This window comes from Neofelis nebulosa, chromosome 10, assembly GCF_028018385.1.
Source record: "Neofelis nebulosa isolate mNeoNeb1 chromosome 10, mNeoNeb1.pri, whole genome shotgun sequence".
In the NCBI taxonomy this organism is placed as follows: Eukaryota; Metazoa; Chordata; class Mammalia; order Carnivora; family Felidae; genus Neofelis; species Neofelis nebulosa.
Genome location: NC_080791.1, coordinates 63445624 through 63461316, shown reverse-complemented (window position 1 = coordinate 63461316; position 15693 = coordinate 63445624). Strand labels below are relative to the sequence as shown.

The 15693-nt window shown below is 50.2% G+C and overlaps 1 protein-coding gene across 12 annotated transcripts in view; it reads right to left on the bottom strand.

Moving 5' to 3' along the window:
• Window positions 1-1057: 1057 nt before the first annotated feature.
• Window positions 1058-15693, bottom strand: part of DNHD1 (dynein heavy chain domain 1) — an 80782-nt gene continuing 66146 nt past the window's right edge. For 7 of the 12 annotated variants that reach the window (XM_058688057.1, XM_058688058.1, XM_058688061.1 and 4 more), the window contains 15 exons: window positions 13110-13259; window positions 12684-12866; window positions 12123-12554; window positions 11440-11899; window positions 6820-7140; window positions 6440-6592; window positions 6084-6262; window positions 4991-5950; window positions 4595-4781; window positions 4268-4390; window positions 3981-4182; window positions 2922-3013; window positions 2638-2787; window positions 1625-2424; window positions 1058-1446 (listed from right to left, as the gene is read on the bottom strand). In XM_058688057.1, the coding sequence (XP_058544040.1) occupies window positions 1096-1446; window positions 1625-2424; window positions 2638-2787; window positions 2922-3013; window positions 3981-4182; window positions 4268-4390; window positions 4595-4781; window positions 4991-5950; window positions 6084-6262; window positions 6440-6592; window positions 6820-7140; window positions 11440-11899; window positions 12123-12554; window positions 12684-12866; window positions 13110-13259 (4743 nt within the window). In that variant the 3' untranslated portion in view covers window positions 1058-1095. Of the gene's footprint in view, window positions 1447-1624; window positions 2425-2637; window positions 2788-2921; window positions 3014-3980; window positions 4183-4267; window positions 4391-4594; window positions 4782-4990; window positions 5951-6083; window positions 6263-6439; window positions 6593-6819; window positions 7141-11439; window positions 11900-12122; window positions 12555-12683; window positions 12867-13109; window positions 13260-15693 lie in introns of those variants that run through there. The other 5 variants (XM_058688059.1, XR_009249722.1, XR_009249724.1 and 2 more) reach the window with 5 other exon arrangements.

Below are 15693 nucleotides of genomic sequence, written 5' to 3'. Positions count from 1 at the left end.
GATCTCGCGGTCCGTGAGTTCGAGCCCCGCGTCGGGCTCTGGGCTGATGGCTCAGAGCCTGGAGCCTGTTTCCGATTCTGTGTCTCCTTCTCTCTCTGCCCCTCCCCCGTTCATGCTCTGTCTCTCTCTGTCCCAAAAATAAATAAAAATTAAAAAAAATAAATAAATAAAATAAAATACAAGATCATTATCACAAAAAGGCTGTATGTGGCCTACCCCTTTCTATACTTTTCCATCATTTTGTATCTCCCTGCCCCTCATTCACCACACTCCAGCTACATGTTCTGTCTTGCCTCAAGACCTTTGCACCTACTGAGGGCTCTATCCAGAAACTCTCCTCCTAGATCTTCAAGTAGCTCCCTTTCTAATGTTTAGGAAGCATCCCCTACCACCCAAGTTATACTAACTGCTTCCCTCTAGTCATGCTCTAACACATCAGCCTCCTTTATTGTCTTTATAACACATAGAAATCATCAAATTTAACTTATCCATATGTTGACCTTTTCCTTCTCTGTCTTCCTGCTTTGGAACAACCTCATAAGTGCCAGGAAGAGCACGTGATCCAGAGGAGTGCTCAATAAGTAATTGTTGAATGCACATAAAACCTTGTATCTTAATTTGGCTTTTGTTTTTTATGTGTATGACTCACTGGGAGAATCCATCCCAGGGGAGGGGATGACTGGTAGGGCCAGACTGAGGCATTCTCAGTAATACAACCAAGGCTCTAAAAAATAATTTTTCAGTTCTAATGTTCTCTATAAAAATATCCTTTGTGAAAAATAATGTGTGTGTATGTATGTATATGTGGATATATATATCTCCACCCCTTGTGGATTTAGCACAAGTACTGAGACCACAGTAGAAAGCTGGGCAAGGATTCAGGATCCTGTGTATTAGCCATCCCCATCTGCCTAGAGCCTTGGATACATGACCAACTCTAGGCCCATCTTCCCACGGGATACCCACATCCCCCTCTCAGTTGTGCACACTGGGGTTTCCCCTTAGCGTGTCAATTTTCCATGTGCACACCGCCTTGCACTACTAAATCTCAGAAACCTTTAATCGAATCACCCCAACTTTATTTTGGTTGAGGGCTCATGGCAAGGGTGGGCTGCACACATGGACTCTCAGTTGGTCACAGGTGGCGGGGCTGAGCTTCGTGGGCAGGGGCAGGTACATCAGGATGTTCCTGCTGTGCAGCCTAACAATGCCTAGGGGGCCTTCCATGTACACAGGGCAGGAATACACAGCCAGACCGGCTGGGGGTGTCAGGTCATTGGCGCCCCGAGCCTGGACGCAGACGCTGACCGGAGGCAGAGGGCAGGGCTGGCTGGAGGTGCTGTCCTGCAGGGCCCCTGCTAACGGGTCCCACTCAGCGTTCCGGAGCTGTAGCCCAATCAGCAGCAGCCCCATCTCTGGAACTGTAGGATTTGGGCTGTTCACCACCTGGGGGCGCAAGAAGCTTATCAGGCAAGGCTAGGAGGGGTCCTGGGGGTGCGGGGTATTCGAGCAGATGGGCCTACTAAAGGGGAAAGATCACAAAGAGGCAAGATGGGGTAATTGCACGATGTAATCAAGGATTTGAGGGGGAGGAAGTGTAAACGGAGGGATGGCATGAATATACCTGGAGGTGCAAAGGGTTGCTGTTCAGCTCCTGACGTTTATGTGGGAGCCCACTGAAGCCAGGGCCTTGGCATTCAGGGAGATTCGAGCTGGGCACACGCTGGTGCAGGGCGCCCATAGCAAAGGTAGCCTCCCAGCGCAGTGACAGCAGCAGGCGGCGCGGGTGGCAAAAGGCTGATAGGTGAAAGATGCGCCCTGGTACTTGGGCGTCCACCCCCAGGTAGCGAACCAACAGCTGCCCACGGCGGGACAGCTGTCGCAGCCAATGCCAGGGCGGCTGCGGGCCGGCAAGCGCGTAGGGACGCCAAGGCGGGGGTAGGCGGCCAGTCCAGAGAGCGTGGGCCACCGCGGCACAGCGCCGGGAGGCGCACGGGGGCGCGCCTTTCAGCTGCTGCAACAGGCAATCAAGGTCGCACAGCACCGTGCACGCCAGCTGGCTCAGTTCCAGCACCTCGGTCTGGAGGAAGGCCTGCAGAGGCCGCTGCTGCGGCACCACCCACCCGGCGCCAGACTCTTCCGGGCGGGCGGTGTCCATGAGCAGAGCCTGCAGTGACTCCAGCCTCCTCTTGGCCTGCACTAGGCGCTGCCGCAGCCGCCTTTCCGTGCGCCTGGAACCTCCTCGAGCCTCAGGAACCCAAGCGGGTAGACTCCGCTGTAGCGCGCTCAAGAGAGCGCGACTCTTGCGGTGCAACATCCAGGCCTGGGGGCCGGCACTCAGTCCGCAGCTCTGGGGTTCAGGAGGTGTGGGCAGTAGGTGCATCTGGGCCTTGCACTCTGCCAAAGCATCCAGTTCCCCTAGCTCTTGGAGGTGGAGAGAGGGAAGATAGATAGATAAGATGGACTCTGCCCCACCCAGACTCAAGGGAGTAGGCCTTCCTCTGACATTTAAGCCACCATCCCATAACTGTGTGAATATTGCCCCCTCCTACACCTTTGTAGGATGCAGCTCACATTCCTGAGAGAGTGGCATGGCATGGGTCCCCACCCCAACACAGATACCTGGCTGGAGCTTACCTGGGCTGGGCAGCAGGGTGGCCAGCAGATACTGGGGTGTGTGTGGTTGAGCCCAGCTCCCGCTGCTGGGGCTCAGACAGGCTTGTGTTAGGCTAGTCAGGGCCTCCCTGTCCTTGCTGTCTCCCACAGGACCCCCATAGAAAACCGAAGCTGAGAATGAGGTCAGAACCCCTCAGTTCTAGCCTCTCCAGTTTCCACCACCTCCCAAACCCAAACCAAAAACTCAGTACTCCCACTCCCCCTGCCCCTTCCAGGGCTTTCCATGGGGACAGGAAGATTCTCACCAGCCAGCTCCTGCATGGCAGCACTGGGATTGCTAAGGCTGGCCCACAGCTGGTCTTGGATCTGAAGGACCTGGGTCAGGGTCACTTGACTCCTGGGGGAGGGGAGCAGGAAGCAGGGTTTCAGAACCATTTATATGCTGAGGACTCTGGTCTGTCTAGCCCAAGCTCCCAACTCATAAGGGCTCACCAGTCATTTGCACTTAGCACTTCCAATATAACTTGTTTTTTTTGTTTTTGTTTTTGTTTTTGTTTTTTAAAGTAGGCTTCATGCCAAGCCCCGAGCCCAACATGGGGCTTGAACTCAGGATCCTTAGATGAAGAACTGAGCTGAGATCAAGAGTCAGATGCTTAACCAACTGAGCCATCCAAGCACCCCTCATACAGCTTGCTTTTTAACTGAAATCATCATATTTCCCCCATACCAGCCACCCAATTGTCTTCGGCAGAAATCTGGGAGGCTGTCTTGACTCCTCCTTCTTCTTCACTCCATATTTACTCTCTATCTCTACTATGACTACCCTAGTCCCTTCCACCCATACCATGGCCTTGTCCCTTGAGACTGCCAGAGCCTCCTTTAAAATTGCTCTGCTTGCCTCCAGCCCTATCCCATCTGGTCCATTCACACTGCAGTCAGTGAGAGTGATCTTTCCAACAGACAACTAGGATCACATTTCTTTTCCTACTTAAAACCCTCCAGTGGCTTCCTACTCTCCTCAGGATAAAATCCAGTCCCTTGCCATGATCTTAAAGGCCCTTTACCATAAACCTTGCCTGTCCCCACTCAACCCCCCAGTGTGTCCCCCTCAGCCACACTGAAATCTCCCTCCTGCTGAGCCTAGATCCCTCTGCTCAGAAAGGCCCCATCGGTACCTGATCTGCCTCTGCTTCCAAGACTCAGTTCAAAGTGAGATCTCAAAGTCCTTGGAGGAGACTTTCTTGACTACCCCCCTGCCCTCACACTTTGGTGCTTCCCAGGCATGAATTAGTCATACTCATCTAGGATGTGGAAAATGCACAATGTTTGCTGAGTGACTGAGCAAGATGGATGGGGTCCCTCACCAGCGGCCCCTGTGTGCCTGCAGCTTCATTCCATAGAGCTGCCGGTATAGCAGGAGGCCATGTAGGAGGACCAGAGGCAGCATCCTGGTTGGGGATTGTACATTCCGTCCTTGCTGGGCTAGCTCCATGCTGTTGACCAAGACATGGCCCAGCTCCAGGGACTGGTCCCAGAAAACAGGCATGGAGTGCTGAGTCAGTACAGCTGGGGCAGAAGGAGAGTGCTGGGTCAGCACAGCACAGGTACCATCCTCCTCCAATCTGAGAGACTATAGTGGGGAGCTCCTCACCTGGTAAGGAAGCAATAGCCTCTGCAGACAAAATAAGCCAAAGACGAAAATCTCTGTGGACAGTGGCCATGTTCCTGCTTGCAGGTTGGGCCAGAAGCAGTTCTGACTCCAGGTCCGAGACCACTAGGGGTCAAACATGGGGCTGAGATCAATCACTGGGTAAAGGGTCAGATGCAAATTTAGGGATCAGACTTGAGGCTCAAGGGTCAGGAGTCAGACACAAGGGACAGACTTGGAGTGAGGGGATCAGCCATGAGGCCTGAGAGTTCAAGGTCAGGCCAGGTACTGGACAGGGTCCAAGAAGCCATATTTAGGTAGCAAACGCACCCCTGGCTCCATCCAACAGCCTCCACAAAGGCTGTAGCAGCTCCTTCGGCCAGTGAGGCATCAGATGACAGTTCTCCAGCACCAGCCAGTGCCCTTTGTGCATAGCCTGGCATAGAGTGCTAACCACTACCGAGACTGGATCCCAGGCTTCAGAGCCCAGGGCGATCACCTCCAGATGCTTCTGTCCCTGAAGACCAACAGAGAGGTGGCAGAGTAACTCAAAGTGATCCTAGGTGACCCAAGGGACCCAAGGCAAGGCAAGGTAATGCCACAAATGACCCCCAAAAGTCCCTGAGTAAGCCAGAAAGATCCATGGGCATGCTGGGAGGGACCACCACACCCCATCTCAGTCCACAGAGGTCTGGTGTCTGTGTGGCCAACAAGCAAGGCTCAAACCTGCTCATGCCTGGCAGCCAGTTTCTGGATGACAGTCAGGGGATGCATGGTGGCTGTGGGGTGACCAGGTGGTGGCAACAAGATCAGCACGGGCTGAGTAGCCTGGCTGTGTTCGAAGGGTATGGTGGAGGCATCCAGGTTTTCATCCAGGGGCCGGCCCAGGAGGCTGGTGGTAAAGTCAGCCAGGGCCCTTGCCAGGCACTCAGGTCGCAGCACACGCCATAGAATCAGCTTCTGGAGGAGACTAAGTGGATCAGGTCCAGGCCCAGGCGCAGGACCCAGCACTGTGGATGATAGGGACAGATAAGCCTGCCAAACATTGGAGTGGTGTGCCAGGGATGCACACAGCCCAGCGAATGGTGGCAGCAGCTCTAACATCCTACATTCTTGCCAGGCTCTCAGCCCCAGCCAGGCTGGTCGAGCCACACTTGGCTTGCTGTAGCCTGTGCTAGGAGAGGCTGCCAGGCCAGGCCAAAGCGCCAGCCTCTCCAGCTCTGGTGCTTTCCTTGCCACTTGCAGCAGAGCCAGGGCACCCAAGGCACCCACCAACGGTAACTGGGTCAGGCCCAGTGCAGCCACAGTGCTGCCCAGTAGCTGGCGGGTCAGCTGTGTTCTCAGCTGCAGCAGATGGCTGGGCAGGTCCTCCCCTTGATGAATCTCATACTGCTCCATGCTGTTCAGGGCCCGCTTGGTGGCTGCTAGCCAGTTGTCTGGGTGCATACGGAAAAGTGGAAGCAGGTTCTGCAATGGGCTAAGGGCCTTTATAATGGCCATTCCATGCCAGACCACACGCCGATAGGGTGCCCACAGTACCACCTCCTGCCGTCTCATTTCTTCTAGCTCCTCACAGTGGGCACGCAGCTGACATAGCTTTGCCTGGGCCCTCACCATCTCCCGGAGGAATTTGGCTGGTTTCTGATGTTTTGGGTTCTGGAGCAGCAGCATCAGCAGCAGCCCCTCCTGCAGATAGTCACCTGTTCCATGGGTCTGATTCTTTCTCACGTGGTTCCCCCACCATCCACACTCATCTCCACCCCCATATCTGCCCCCCCCCCCCGAGCTCATCCCCACCCATAACAGGACCCCCAGGCACCTCAGCAGCCTCCACAGCTTCAAAGGAATCCAGGGCTCTGATCTTTATGTCCTGCCAGCGGCTCTCAAGCTCGGGACACTCAACGCACAAGATTTCGTGCAGCATCTGTTCCTCTAGGATTTCCATGTTCAGGCTCAGATCCAGTACATTCAGCCCCTTCAGCAGCTCATAACCTAGCACTTGGGGTCACATAGGGACATAGGGGATGCTTAACCCCTTGACAGAACCAGGGTTGGGGTACACAGAGAGTATGGCACCCTGCTGCAGTACTGAGCCTGCTCGGGGTCAGACTGAGTGAAGCTGGAGACCTGGTGTGTCCACAGAGCTGTGGTGGCAACTTACCCACTGGCACTCACCTTTTTCCAAGGCATTGAGGGGGAGAGTAGTGCTCAGATAGAGACAGAAGCTGGGTTGCACCTGGGGTGGGCTCAGCTTCTCCCGCCGCAGTAGCCATTGTAGTTCTTGGCACCCTAGGCCCAGCTCCATGTTGGTCAGTAGCACGGGCAGGCCTATGAGGGGGAGGCAAGGACACCCTACTCACCATGCCAGCACCCAGCCCCCTCTCCTGTACAAAATCTGGCTCTCACTGGCTCCCCCATGGATAATAGGAGGATTCCCTCAGGGCTCTTCAACAGAGTTAGTGCTTGGGTTAAGGATGGGAGCAGAGTTCGGGCTGGGGGTGAGAGGCTTGTGGGGCCACAGAAGGGGGACATGGTGGGTGGGGACCAGTTCTCACCACTGGCAGCTGCCTCCTGGAGCTGAGGACCCAGCTCTGGGTCAGTGCCTGAGAGCACACAAAGGGAGGGAAGGGGCAGAGCCCCAGTCTCTGAGGCCGGCCTTGACCTCTGTCTCTCTGTCTTCTCCTCCTCCTTCTCCTCCTCCTCCTCTTCTTCCTCCTCCTCCTCTTCGTGCTCTTGCTTGTTTCCCTCCTCCTCATTTTCTCTGTCCTCTGTCTTCTGCTCTTTTGTCTTGCCCTTAGTCTTATCACTCTCTTCACTATTGCAATCTTCCTCTTCCATGGCCTCTTCTTTTTCTTGATTTCTCACAAAGCCCATCCCTATGACAGAAAGATGGAGAGGAGCTCCTCTCAGAGGACAAACTGGGCTCCTAGGGAACACCATTCACCCAAGGGCTCTATCTCTTGAGGGAAGGTCCACAGGAAGACACCTCAGGAAAGTCACTTAAGCTCTTTCTGACTCAGTTTCCTTAGCTGCAACATGGGGTTGATATTAGTAGGTACCTCACGGAGTTACTGTGAAGATGACATGAAACGATACATAGAGAGTACTCAGCTGGACATAGTAAGCACTCAACAAATGTTAGCTGTCATTATTATTTCCCTAAAACTCCAGGGAAGTCTGCTCCATTTCTGCCTTTCAGCGGTCGGTTAGAAGAATCCGTGTATCTCTCCTTTTGCCTAAGCTACTTTTATCATAACGAAAAGAATTGTTGCTAATATAGAAATCAGTGCCTGGAAATAGCAACTGCTAAGTGAAAGACCATAAACTATGGAATTAGCCAAGTCCTGGGCCACAGTATGGTGGACACAGATGGCTGGCTCCCCAGCCACCTTCTCCTTTGCCTCCTCTACAGCAGGAGCTGGAAGAGAGAAATAATATCTTTTTAAGTATTAAGAAATTTAAGAATTTTTTAAAAGTATTAAGCATTAAGAAGTGGGCAAGTGGAGGTTGCTGGGTCCACAGTTTGGTGGATTCATTTCCTATTGCTTAACAAATCACCACAAATTACCACTTAGTAATAAGTGCTGAAAACAACACCCATTTGTTATGTTTGAGTTCAGGTTAGAAGCCCAGCACAACATGACTGGATGCTCTGCTTGGGGTTACACAGGGCTAATCAAGGCATCAACGGGGGCTGCAGTTCTAATCTGGGACTTGGGTCCTCTTTTAGGCTTACTGGTTTTTGACAGAATTCATTTCTATCTCACACATTCCCTGTAGCCCACTGCATCTTCCACCCAGAAATAATAGTTCCTTGAATCCTTCTGTGTTTCAAGTTTTCCTGACTGCCTCTTCTTTCCTCCTTGCTTCTTTGAAGGGCATATGTGATTACATTGGGCCCACCCAGATAATTCAGGATATCCCTGTCCTTTGTGTGTGAGTGTGTGTGTGTGTGTGTGTGTGTGTGTGTGTGTGTTTAGCTTACTTATTTATTTTGAGAGAGAGAGGCAGAGAGACAGAATCCCAAGCAGGCTCTGTGCTATCAGTGCAGAGCCCGACTCTAGGCTCAAACTCACGAACCCTGAGATCATGACCTGAGCCAAGATCAAGAGTTGGATGCTTAACTGACTGAGCCACCAGGCAACCCCAGGATATCTCTTTATTACGGTCAATTGATTAGTAATCTTAGTTACATCTGCAGAGTCTTTTGTGCCATGTAACATAATCATAGGAGTAAAAATAGAGGACAAAGATGATGGGGGCCAAAACTCTGCCTACCACATGTAGCTGTTCAGATTTCTGGAAGATCTTTTGTTTTCCTGATGAAAGGGACAGAAATAGCTAGCAGCAACTCTGACATGATGCTTGGAAGGATAGCACCCAAATATGGTGGCTGGAAAAACCAGGAACTTATTTCCTCATAGTTCTGGAGGCCAGAAGTCCATAGTCAAGGTGTTGAGAAAGCTGTACTCTCTCTGAAGCTTTTAGTATATGTGCTGCCGAAGCGAGCACTCTCTCTGAAGCTTTTAGAAAAGACTCCTTCCTTGCCTCCTCCAGCTTCTGGTGGTTCCAGGAGTTCCTTGGCTTGTGACTACATAACTCCACTGTCTGTCTCCCTCTTCATGAGGTCTTTACTTTCTGTCCCTATGCCTTCTCTTTTTTCTAAGGACACTTCTCACTGATTTAGGGCCAACCCAGATAATGTAGGGTAATCTTATTTCAAGGTTCTTAATTATATCTGCAAGACTCTTTAACATAGAGGTTCTGTGGGTTAGGACTCAACCCACTACATTCAACCCACTATAATGTGATAAGCCAACATGCTAGGGATTATTGAGCAGAAAGACAGAAGGATCTGGGTACTTGAAGGCAACACTGAAGGCTGGTGCCTGCTTATCTCAGTACTTCTTATAATGTGAGATAAATAAATCCTTATGTCTTAAGCCATGGTAAGTTGGGCTTTTGTTACTGATAGTGATAGCATTTCTAACTGATACAGTGAGTTAGTGGGGAGGCAATGAGGATTTTTCTCTTCCCTACTAATCTGTGTGGTGGGTAAGAAGTTGGTTTATCTCATGGGATTTGGACCATATGCTCACTGAACTTCAGTGGATTTAGAAGAAGGCATGCTGGCTACTTCTCTACTTAGATGAGAGGAACAACCCTCAGGAAAAAAAACTGTAAGAAAATTCCTTTCTGCTCATATCAAGCAATTTCAGACCACAAATGTTCAGATACTCATGCACCTTGCTGATTTGTAAAGATGGTTATCTACCTCATGTTGCATGGAATAGGAAATTACTGGCTATTGGAAGAGGCTGGAAAATCAGGGAAGGTAATTTTCCAGATCCATCTCAAGCACTTCTCTTTATGCATTCTCTGCTTGACAAATTTAATAGTCTCCCTTCCCCTTTTGATTTGGATACAGCCCCCAAGTATTCGGGGCTATGTTCCATGGCCAATTACCCTGAGCTCACTACTCAAACTATTTTCTTACTACAGCTCTGAGCTGAAGGCCAAGGTTTAGCTGGATGGCAATTAAGGCTTAGTGGAATTGCTCAAGCCCCCAGAACCAATGTTAAGAGAGAAGACAGAAAATGGGGTTTAAATTCAAGAATGAGATTGTACCAAGATTTCTGGCATTGGTTAATAGCTAACAGAATCCTTATAGATGAAATCTGAAGGAAAGAAGATGAGAGATTTAGTGGAATTAGCCAGAAAATCCTCCATCTGGTAACAAGTGATCAGTGTTTGCTTAATTTGAAGACAAATCCTAAGCCCCCATCCCGTTCCGATAGGAGTGGCTATGTATGGCTGAATAGCTACAAACAGGATTCTTGACCAATGTTCCTTTCACAGATAGCCCTGGGTACAATGGACAAGGAACATCATACTGTTCATTAGAACACAGGACAGCTGAAGTGGCTGTCCCAAGAACTCACTCTATAGCCAGTGAAGTGATGCTAATCATTTGCCTTCCTATCTCTGTCTGGCATTACACAGTACATGCTAAAGACTAATTAGATAAGTGTGTGTTTCTTACCCTTATCCAGTTTCTAAACAGGAAGTTTACTGTAGTTATCTTGATTTGATTTTGCTTCACTCTGCATATTGGATGTACTGCTATGGTGAGATTGAGAGTGTACTCTGCCATAGGTTATAGAATCACAAAGAGCCACATCTAACTCTGATCAAGAACAATGAACACTGTTCACAGCTCCTGGACTCAGAATTGGATGCTGCAGCTAGATGTTTCTTCATTGTGTCCCTTACTAGAAAGGGTGTAAATTTACTTATAGTTGCACATGTAATAGTTATATACTGTGTATTTTCATAATGGTGTATGGGCACAATGGAAGGTTATGCTGCACAGCCAAGGGATGGAATGTAATAATGGTAGCAGTAATACATTAGTAGTAATACTAAAATTTTTGAGAAATTATTTTTAGGCACTATGTGAACCCCTTTTACACAAATTATCTCACTTAATACGATGTTTTGTAAGATGGGTATAATTAAGATGCTAATTTTATTGTCAAATAAATTTTGGCTTAGAGAGATTAAGTACCATGTCTTAGTTTGCACAGCTAGCAAAGAACAGGTATTTGACCCAGACAGTCGGATTATAGAGCCCACATTACAGACTGCTTTATTATGTACCTTCCATTGTAAATATCTATTACTGTCCCCGGTGCAACTCCCAACCCCTTCTGGGAAATAAACATCATTTTCTCCTTCCCCTACCCAATACCCTTGCTTCCTTCCCCTAGGAAACACCTCCTTCTGACACTCTACCCAGATAGGTCTCTGCTCCAGGCAGAGATAATAGAAATATTTCCCTAGAATTCCTGAACATGGGATAAATTCCGACAGTAAGGAAGGCTCCGAGTTGTAGGCCAAGTTTCTAAGAGTGCTGAGCAGACCAAGGAAGTGGAAGATCATGGACTGGTCAGACATGTAAAGTCAGAATCATTACAGTATAGGCCCCAAGATGCAAATGTGACCTAATTTATTAATATCATGTAGGCTGCTGAAATCTAGGATACGCTGGCTACAAAAATTTAGTGTCTTTATTATGAAAGGGAGGACCACCTGTGGCTGAGTGCTGGCCGTTCAGATACCTGAGAAGGAGAAGCATTATGTTCATTATCCCTGGCTTTATATCTGCACTTTACCTGGACCTGGGGCTAGGCATCTAGTCTCTTGCAGAGGCAGTGGGTTCAGCCAGATGGGGGCCTGGTTGCTAGGGTCAAGCAGCAGAGGCCAACGGAAGCTGGAGTAGTGGGTGTGACTTCGCAGGAGCAGGCCTGCCAGGCGGGCTGACTTTGCCTGGGGCTTCAGGTCTCGGTCCCACTGGAACTGTTCAGATTTGGAGCTAAGCAGGGTCAGAAGGTTGAAGGGAGAGCGTGTGGAGAGCAGGGGGTTCTTTGGTGGCATGATGGCAGATTTCTGCTTCTGCTTCAGGGCCTGTTTCACATCATCTGGGCCCAGGGGCTCCTGGAAGCCCCTGCACAGAGCCAGCCACTTGTCCAGTAGCTCCTGGCGCCGCAGTGCTGGGAAAGGACCCAGGTAGATGATGGCAGCTGAACACAGAAGGGCATCCCCGAACATAGTCGTGCAGTGCCCCTTCAACTTCTGGTGTGGAAGGGAAGAACAGAGGGCATGTAGGCCAGCAAGGAGGGTGCAGGCAGAGAGGGTCTGGTAGAGAGGGCGTGAAGCAGGGTATGCAGGAAAGCATGGCAAGGAGGGCAGTGGGACAAAGGGAGGCAGTGAGGGTGCAGGGAGGAGCAGAGTTGTTGGGGTCAGTGGGACAGAAATGAGCTTTGGGGGAAGACCGGGGCAGGAGCTGGTTGGTTACCTGGAGCTCTGTAGTCCAGGACTGCATAGGTGTGAGCAGTGCAGACTTTATGGGCCACTTGTGATATTGGCCACATTGAGCGCGAATGAGATTCTCCATCACACGGTTGTGCGAAACCCAGGAGTCTTCCAGCTTGTTGGCCAGATCCAGTTTGTGCTCCAGGGTCTCCTGGGCCTGGAACTGGTGGTGGCCCAGGAGGGCCTGCTCCCGAGCCAGTGTGGCCTCTATCTGCTGCAGCAGCAGGCCCGTGGGCAGTCCCCGACGCTGTGCCAGCCCATAGCGCAGGACGGCCCAGAGCCAGGCCGCCAGGCTCGCTGCAGGTATGCTTACTGCCCGCAGAGCTACATCACTCATACCTGGAGCCTTCAGAGCTTGGGCTAACTTTATCATCTCGGAGTCTGTCATCTTCTCCTTGGGGAAGAACACCAGCTCCTGGGAAAATGTGTTAAGAGGGATAGGGGCAGACACAGGTGTTCTGGACCTGGCCCTAACAGCCTCGCTCTGCCAAGTCTCCCCTTTGTGCCTCTGCTCTCCTCCTCCATCATGCTCCACATTCCCTACCTGATAAAAATCCTCGGTGCATAAGAGCTGTTTGGCGCTGGCCCAGCCTGTTTCACAGTGGAACAGATCGCACAGGGCGTCGGTCACCCGGACCACAGATTCCGGTGGTACTCGATAGCTCCGTAGCTCCTCAAAGTCGGCTACCTGCAGCTGGCTCAGAGGCCCCAGGAATGCCTTGCCCATCTGAATGAGATATGCACTCTTGAAGTGAATTTCCAAAGTGTCCTCTTCCTTCAATGTGTTGCCAGGAGTGATCACCTCTTCCTAGGAGTTCCCATGAGGGACCATTCCTCAAGCCATCCTACTTTGCCCCTCCCCCACGAGACTCCATGACAAGTCACCCCATTCTTTCCTCTGGGCATCCTGTGAAGTGTTGTCCCCTCCCAAGAGAAGAGCAGCACAGGGCAGGCAGCAGCAAGACCTCACCTTCTCCAGGAAAGCCTCATACTGAGCCCGCAGGGCATCCCGCTGCTTGGTCAGGTTCTTGATGAGGTCCTCCTGCTGCTGACACTCCGCCAGCTGCTGCCTATACAGCAGCTTGTCTTGCTGGAGCTGCTGCTGAAGTATGTGGAGGTTCTGCAAACAGAGGTCCAGGCACTGCAGCTCCAGATCCTGGGCCAGGTGGGCTCACCCCAAGGGGAGCCCTGTGGGCTTGGGACTGCAGCATACTCCTCATTTGATAGTCAGGAGGAGCTAGTTGAACTCCATGTAGGCCACAAAGACTGGGCCCTGGAACTATCACTTACTGGTCTATGACTTACACACTTGGTGATGCAGCTCCCAGTGGGTGACTGCTTCTCCTGAACTGCCACACAGGCCCAGGCAGTCTGACTCTGAAGCCCACATGCTTAACCATTATGCCATACTCTATCTTACTTGACCCATTAGTGGCATTTGTCATACAAGGCAGTTCCCTCCCTCTTGAAACATTGTCCTCCCTTGACTTTCATGACCCCGTGTACTCCTTTGGCTTTCTCCAACTTCTGTGGCTGCTCTTACTCAGTCTTCTCCTCTACCATCCCTTCAGTGTTCCACAGCAATGTTTCAGGGCCCCCTTACCTTCTCATCCTACACTTCTATGTGCCCTCCCTAATCTCATGCCTTTCATTACCACTTAAATTTTAACAACTCTCAAATTGCTATCTCTAGCCAGATTTTTTTTCCTGAGCCCCACATCCATGTGTCCAACTGCTTCATGGCAATCTCCTCTTCAATGCCTCACAGGCCCCTCAGAGCCCACATGCCCACAAATGAACAACATATTCGCTGTGCCCTGCCAGATCTCTTGCAATCTTACTCATCTCCTCACCCGTTCTTTTTCACAGAGAACTGTGGCAAAACACAGTTTCCCAAGGAAGAAAATCTCATTGTTACCCTGGCTCCATCTCTTCTATTCCCCTAAACCCAACCCATCTTCAAGGCCTTTCTGTTCTACCTCCCACATGTCCATCATGTCTGCTCCCTCACTGCATCTCAGTTTCCACTCTTACCCCCTTCTTCTCCTCTGCTCTCCATGCCGTAGCCAAATACCATCATCATCATGTTTCAGAACATTTGCCAACTCTCCCAGTTGGTTTACGAGGACTCTGTGCCCAGGAGACCTCAACTCCGCTTTCTAACCTTGTGTCTATCCTTGCCCCAGCACCCCACTCTCCCAGCCCTTCCTGACTTTCAGCTCCTCCAACGTGACACACATTCTCCTGCTTCTGGGCCTTTGCCCATGCTTTTGCTTCAGCCTGTGACAGTCTTCCCACCCACCCCCACTCCCTTTTATGCCAAATCCTAGCTAACCTCCAGGCATCAACTTTGGTGCACTTCATTCATTTCTTTACATATTTAAGGAATGATTTTTAGTGCTTGCCGTGTTCTACACATGGCTCTGTGCTACTCACTGTGGCACTTTGCTTTCTCTAGAAAGTCTTGATACTTCAGAGCTCCCTGGACTTTGTGATAACACACTGTTATCACAGTAACAGTAATTGCCTAGCTGAGTCTATATGTTCCAGTAAACTAGGCACCATGAAGGCAATGACAGTGCCTTATCTTTCTTAATTAGGAGGAGCTATCATTTATTGAACTCTTACTATGTGCCAGCACTTAAAAAAAAATTTTTTAACACTTATTCATTTTTGAGAGATAGAGAAAGACAGAGCGTGATGGGGGAGGGGAAGAGAGAGAGGGAGACACAGAATCCAAAGCAGGCTCCAGGCTCAGAGCTGTCAGCACAGAGCCCGACGCGGGACCTGAATCCATGAACCGCGAGATCACGACCTGAGCTGAAGTCAGCCGCTTAACTGACTGAGCCACCCAGGCGCCCCTGTGCCAGCACTTTTAAATGCTTTCCAAGTAAGATGTCATTTAATCCTCATCCTAACCTCTCTGGGTCTTACTTTTCTCATCTATAAAATGGGAAAAAGGATAGCCACCTCAGAAAGTTTTGGCAAGGATTCTAGTGACCTATCTATCTAGATGTAGACATCGATGTAGACACAGACATAAATATCAATGAGTGGCTGGATAGAAAAAAAGTGGAGTTCCCTTAATTGTTGTAGAGTACAATAATGAATAAATGAACCAGTGGAATATGAGAGAAAAGGGAGATGGAGGGCTCCAGAATGACTCCTGGGATTTGGCTTAAGTGACTAAATGGATGGTGATGCCATTTCCTGGTGTGGGGAACACTGAAAGAAGTACACACTATTACAGCTGTTGAGTGAATGGGCAAAGGATCTGACATTGAATGCCTCTGACACTATGAACCTCTCTCTCCCTCTCTCTCTCTAAGGTTTTATTTTTAAGTAATCTCTACACCCAGTGTGGGGCTCGAACTCAAAACCCCTGAGATCAAGAGTCACATGCTTTTCTAACTGAATCAGCCAGGCGCATCCACTATGAACATCTCTTATTCAGATTTTTGGGTTTCTTATGTTGTGCTCTGATATAACTGACTCAAAGAATAGTAGCACCTTTAAATCAGATCAACAATTCCTGGTATTAATCACTTTGGGAA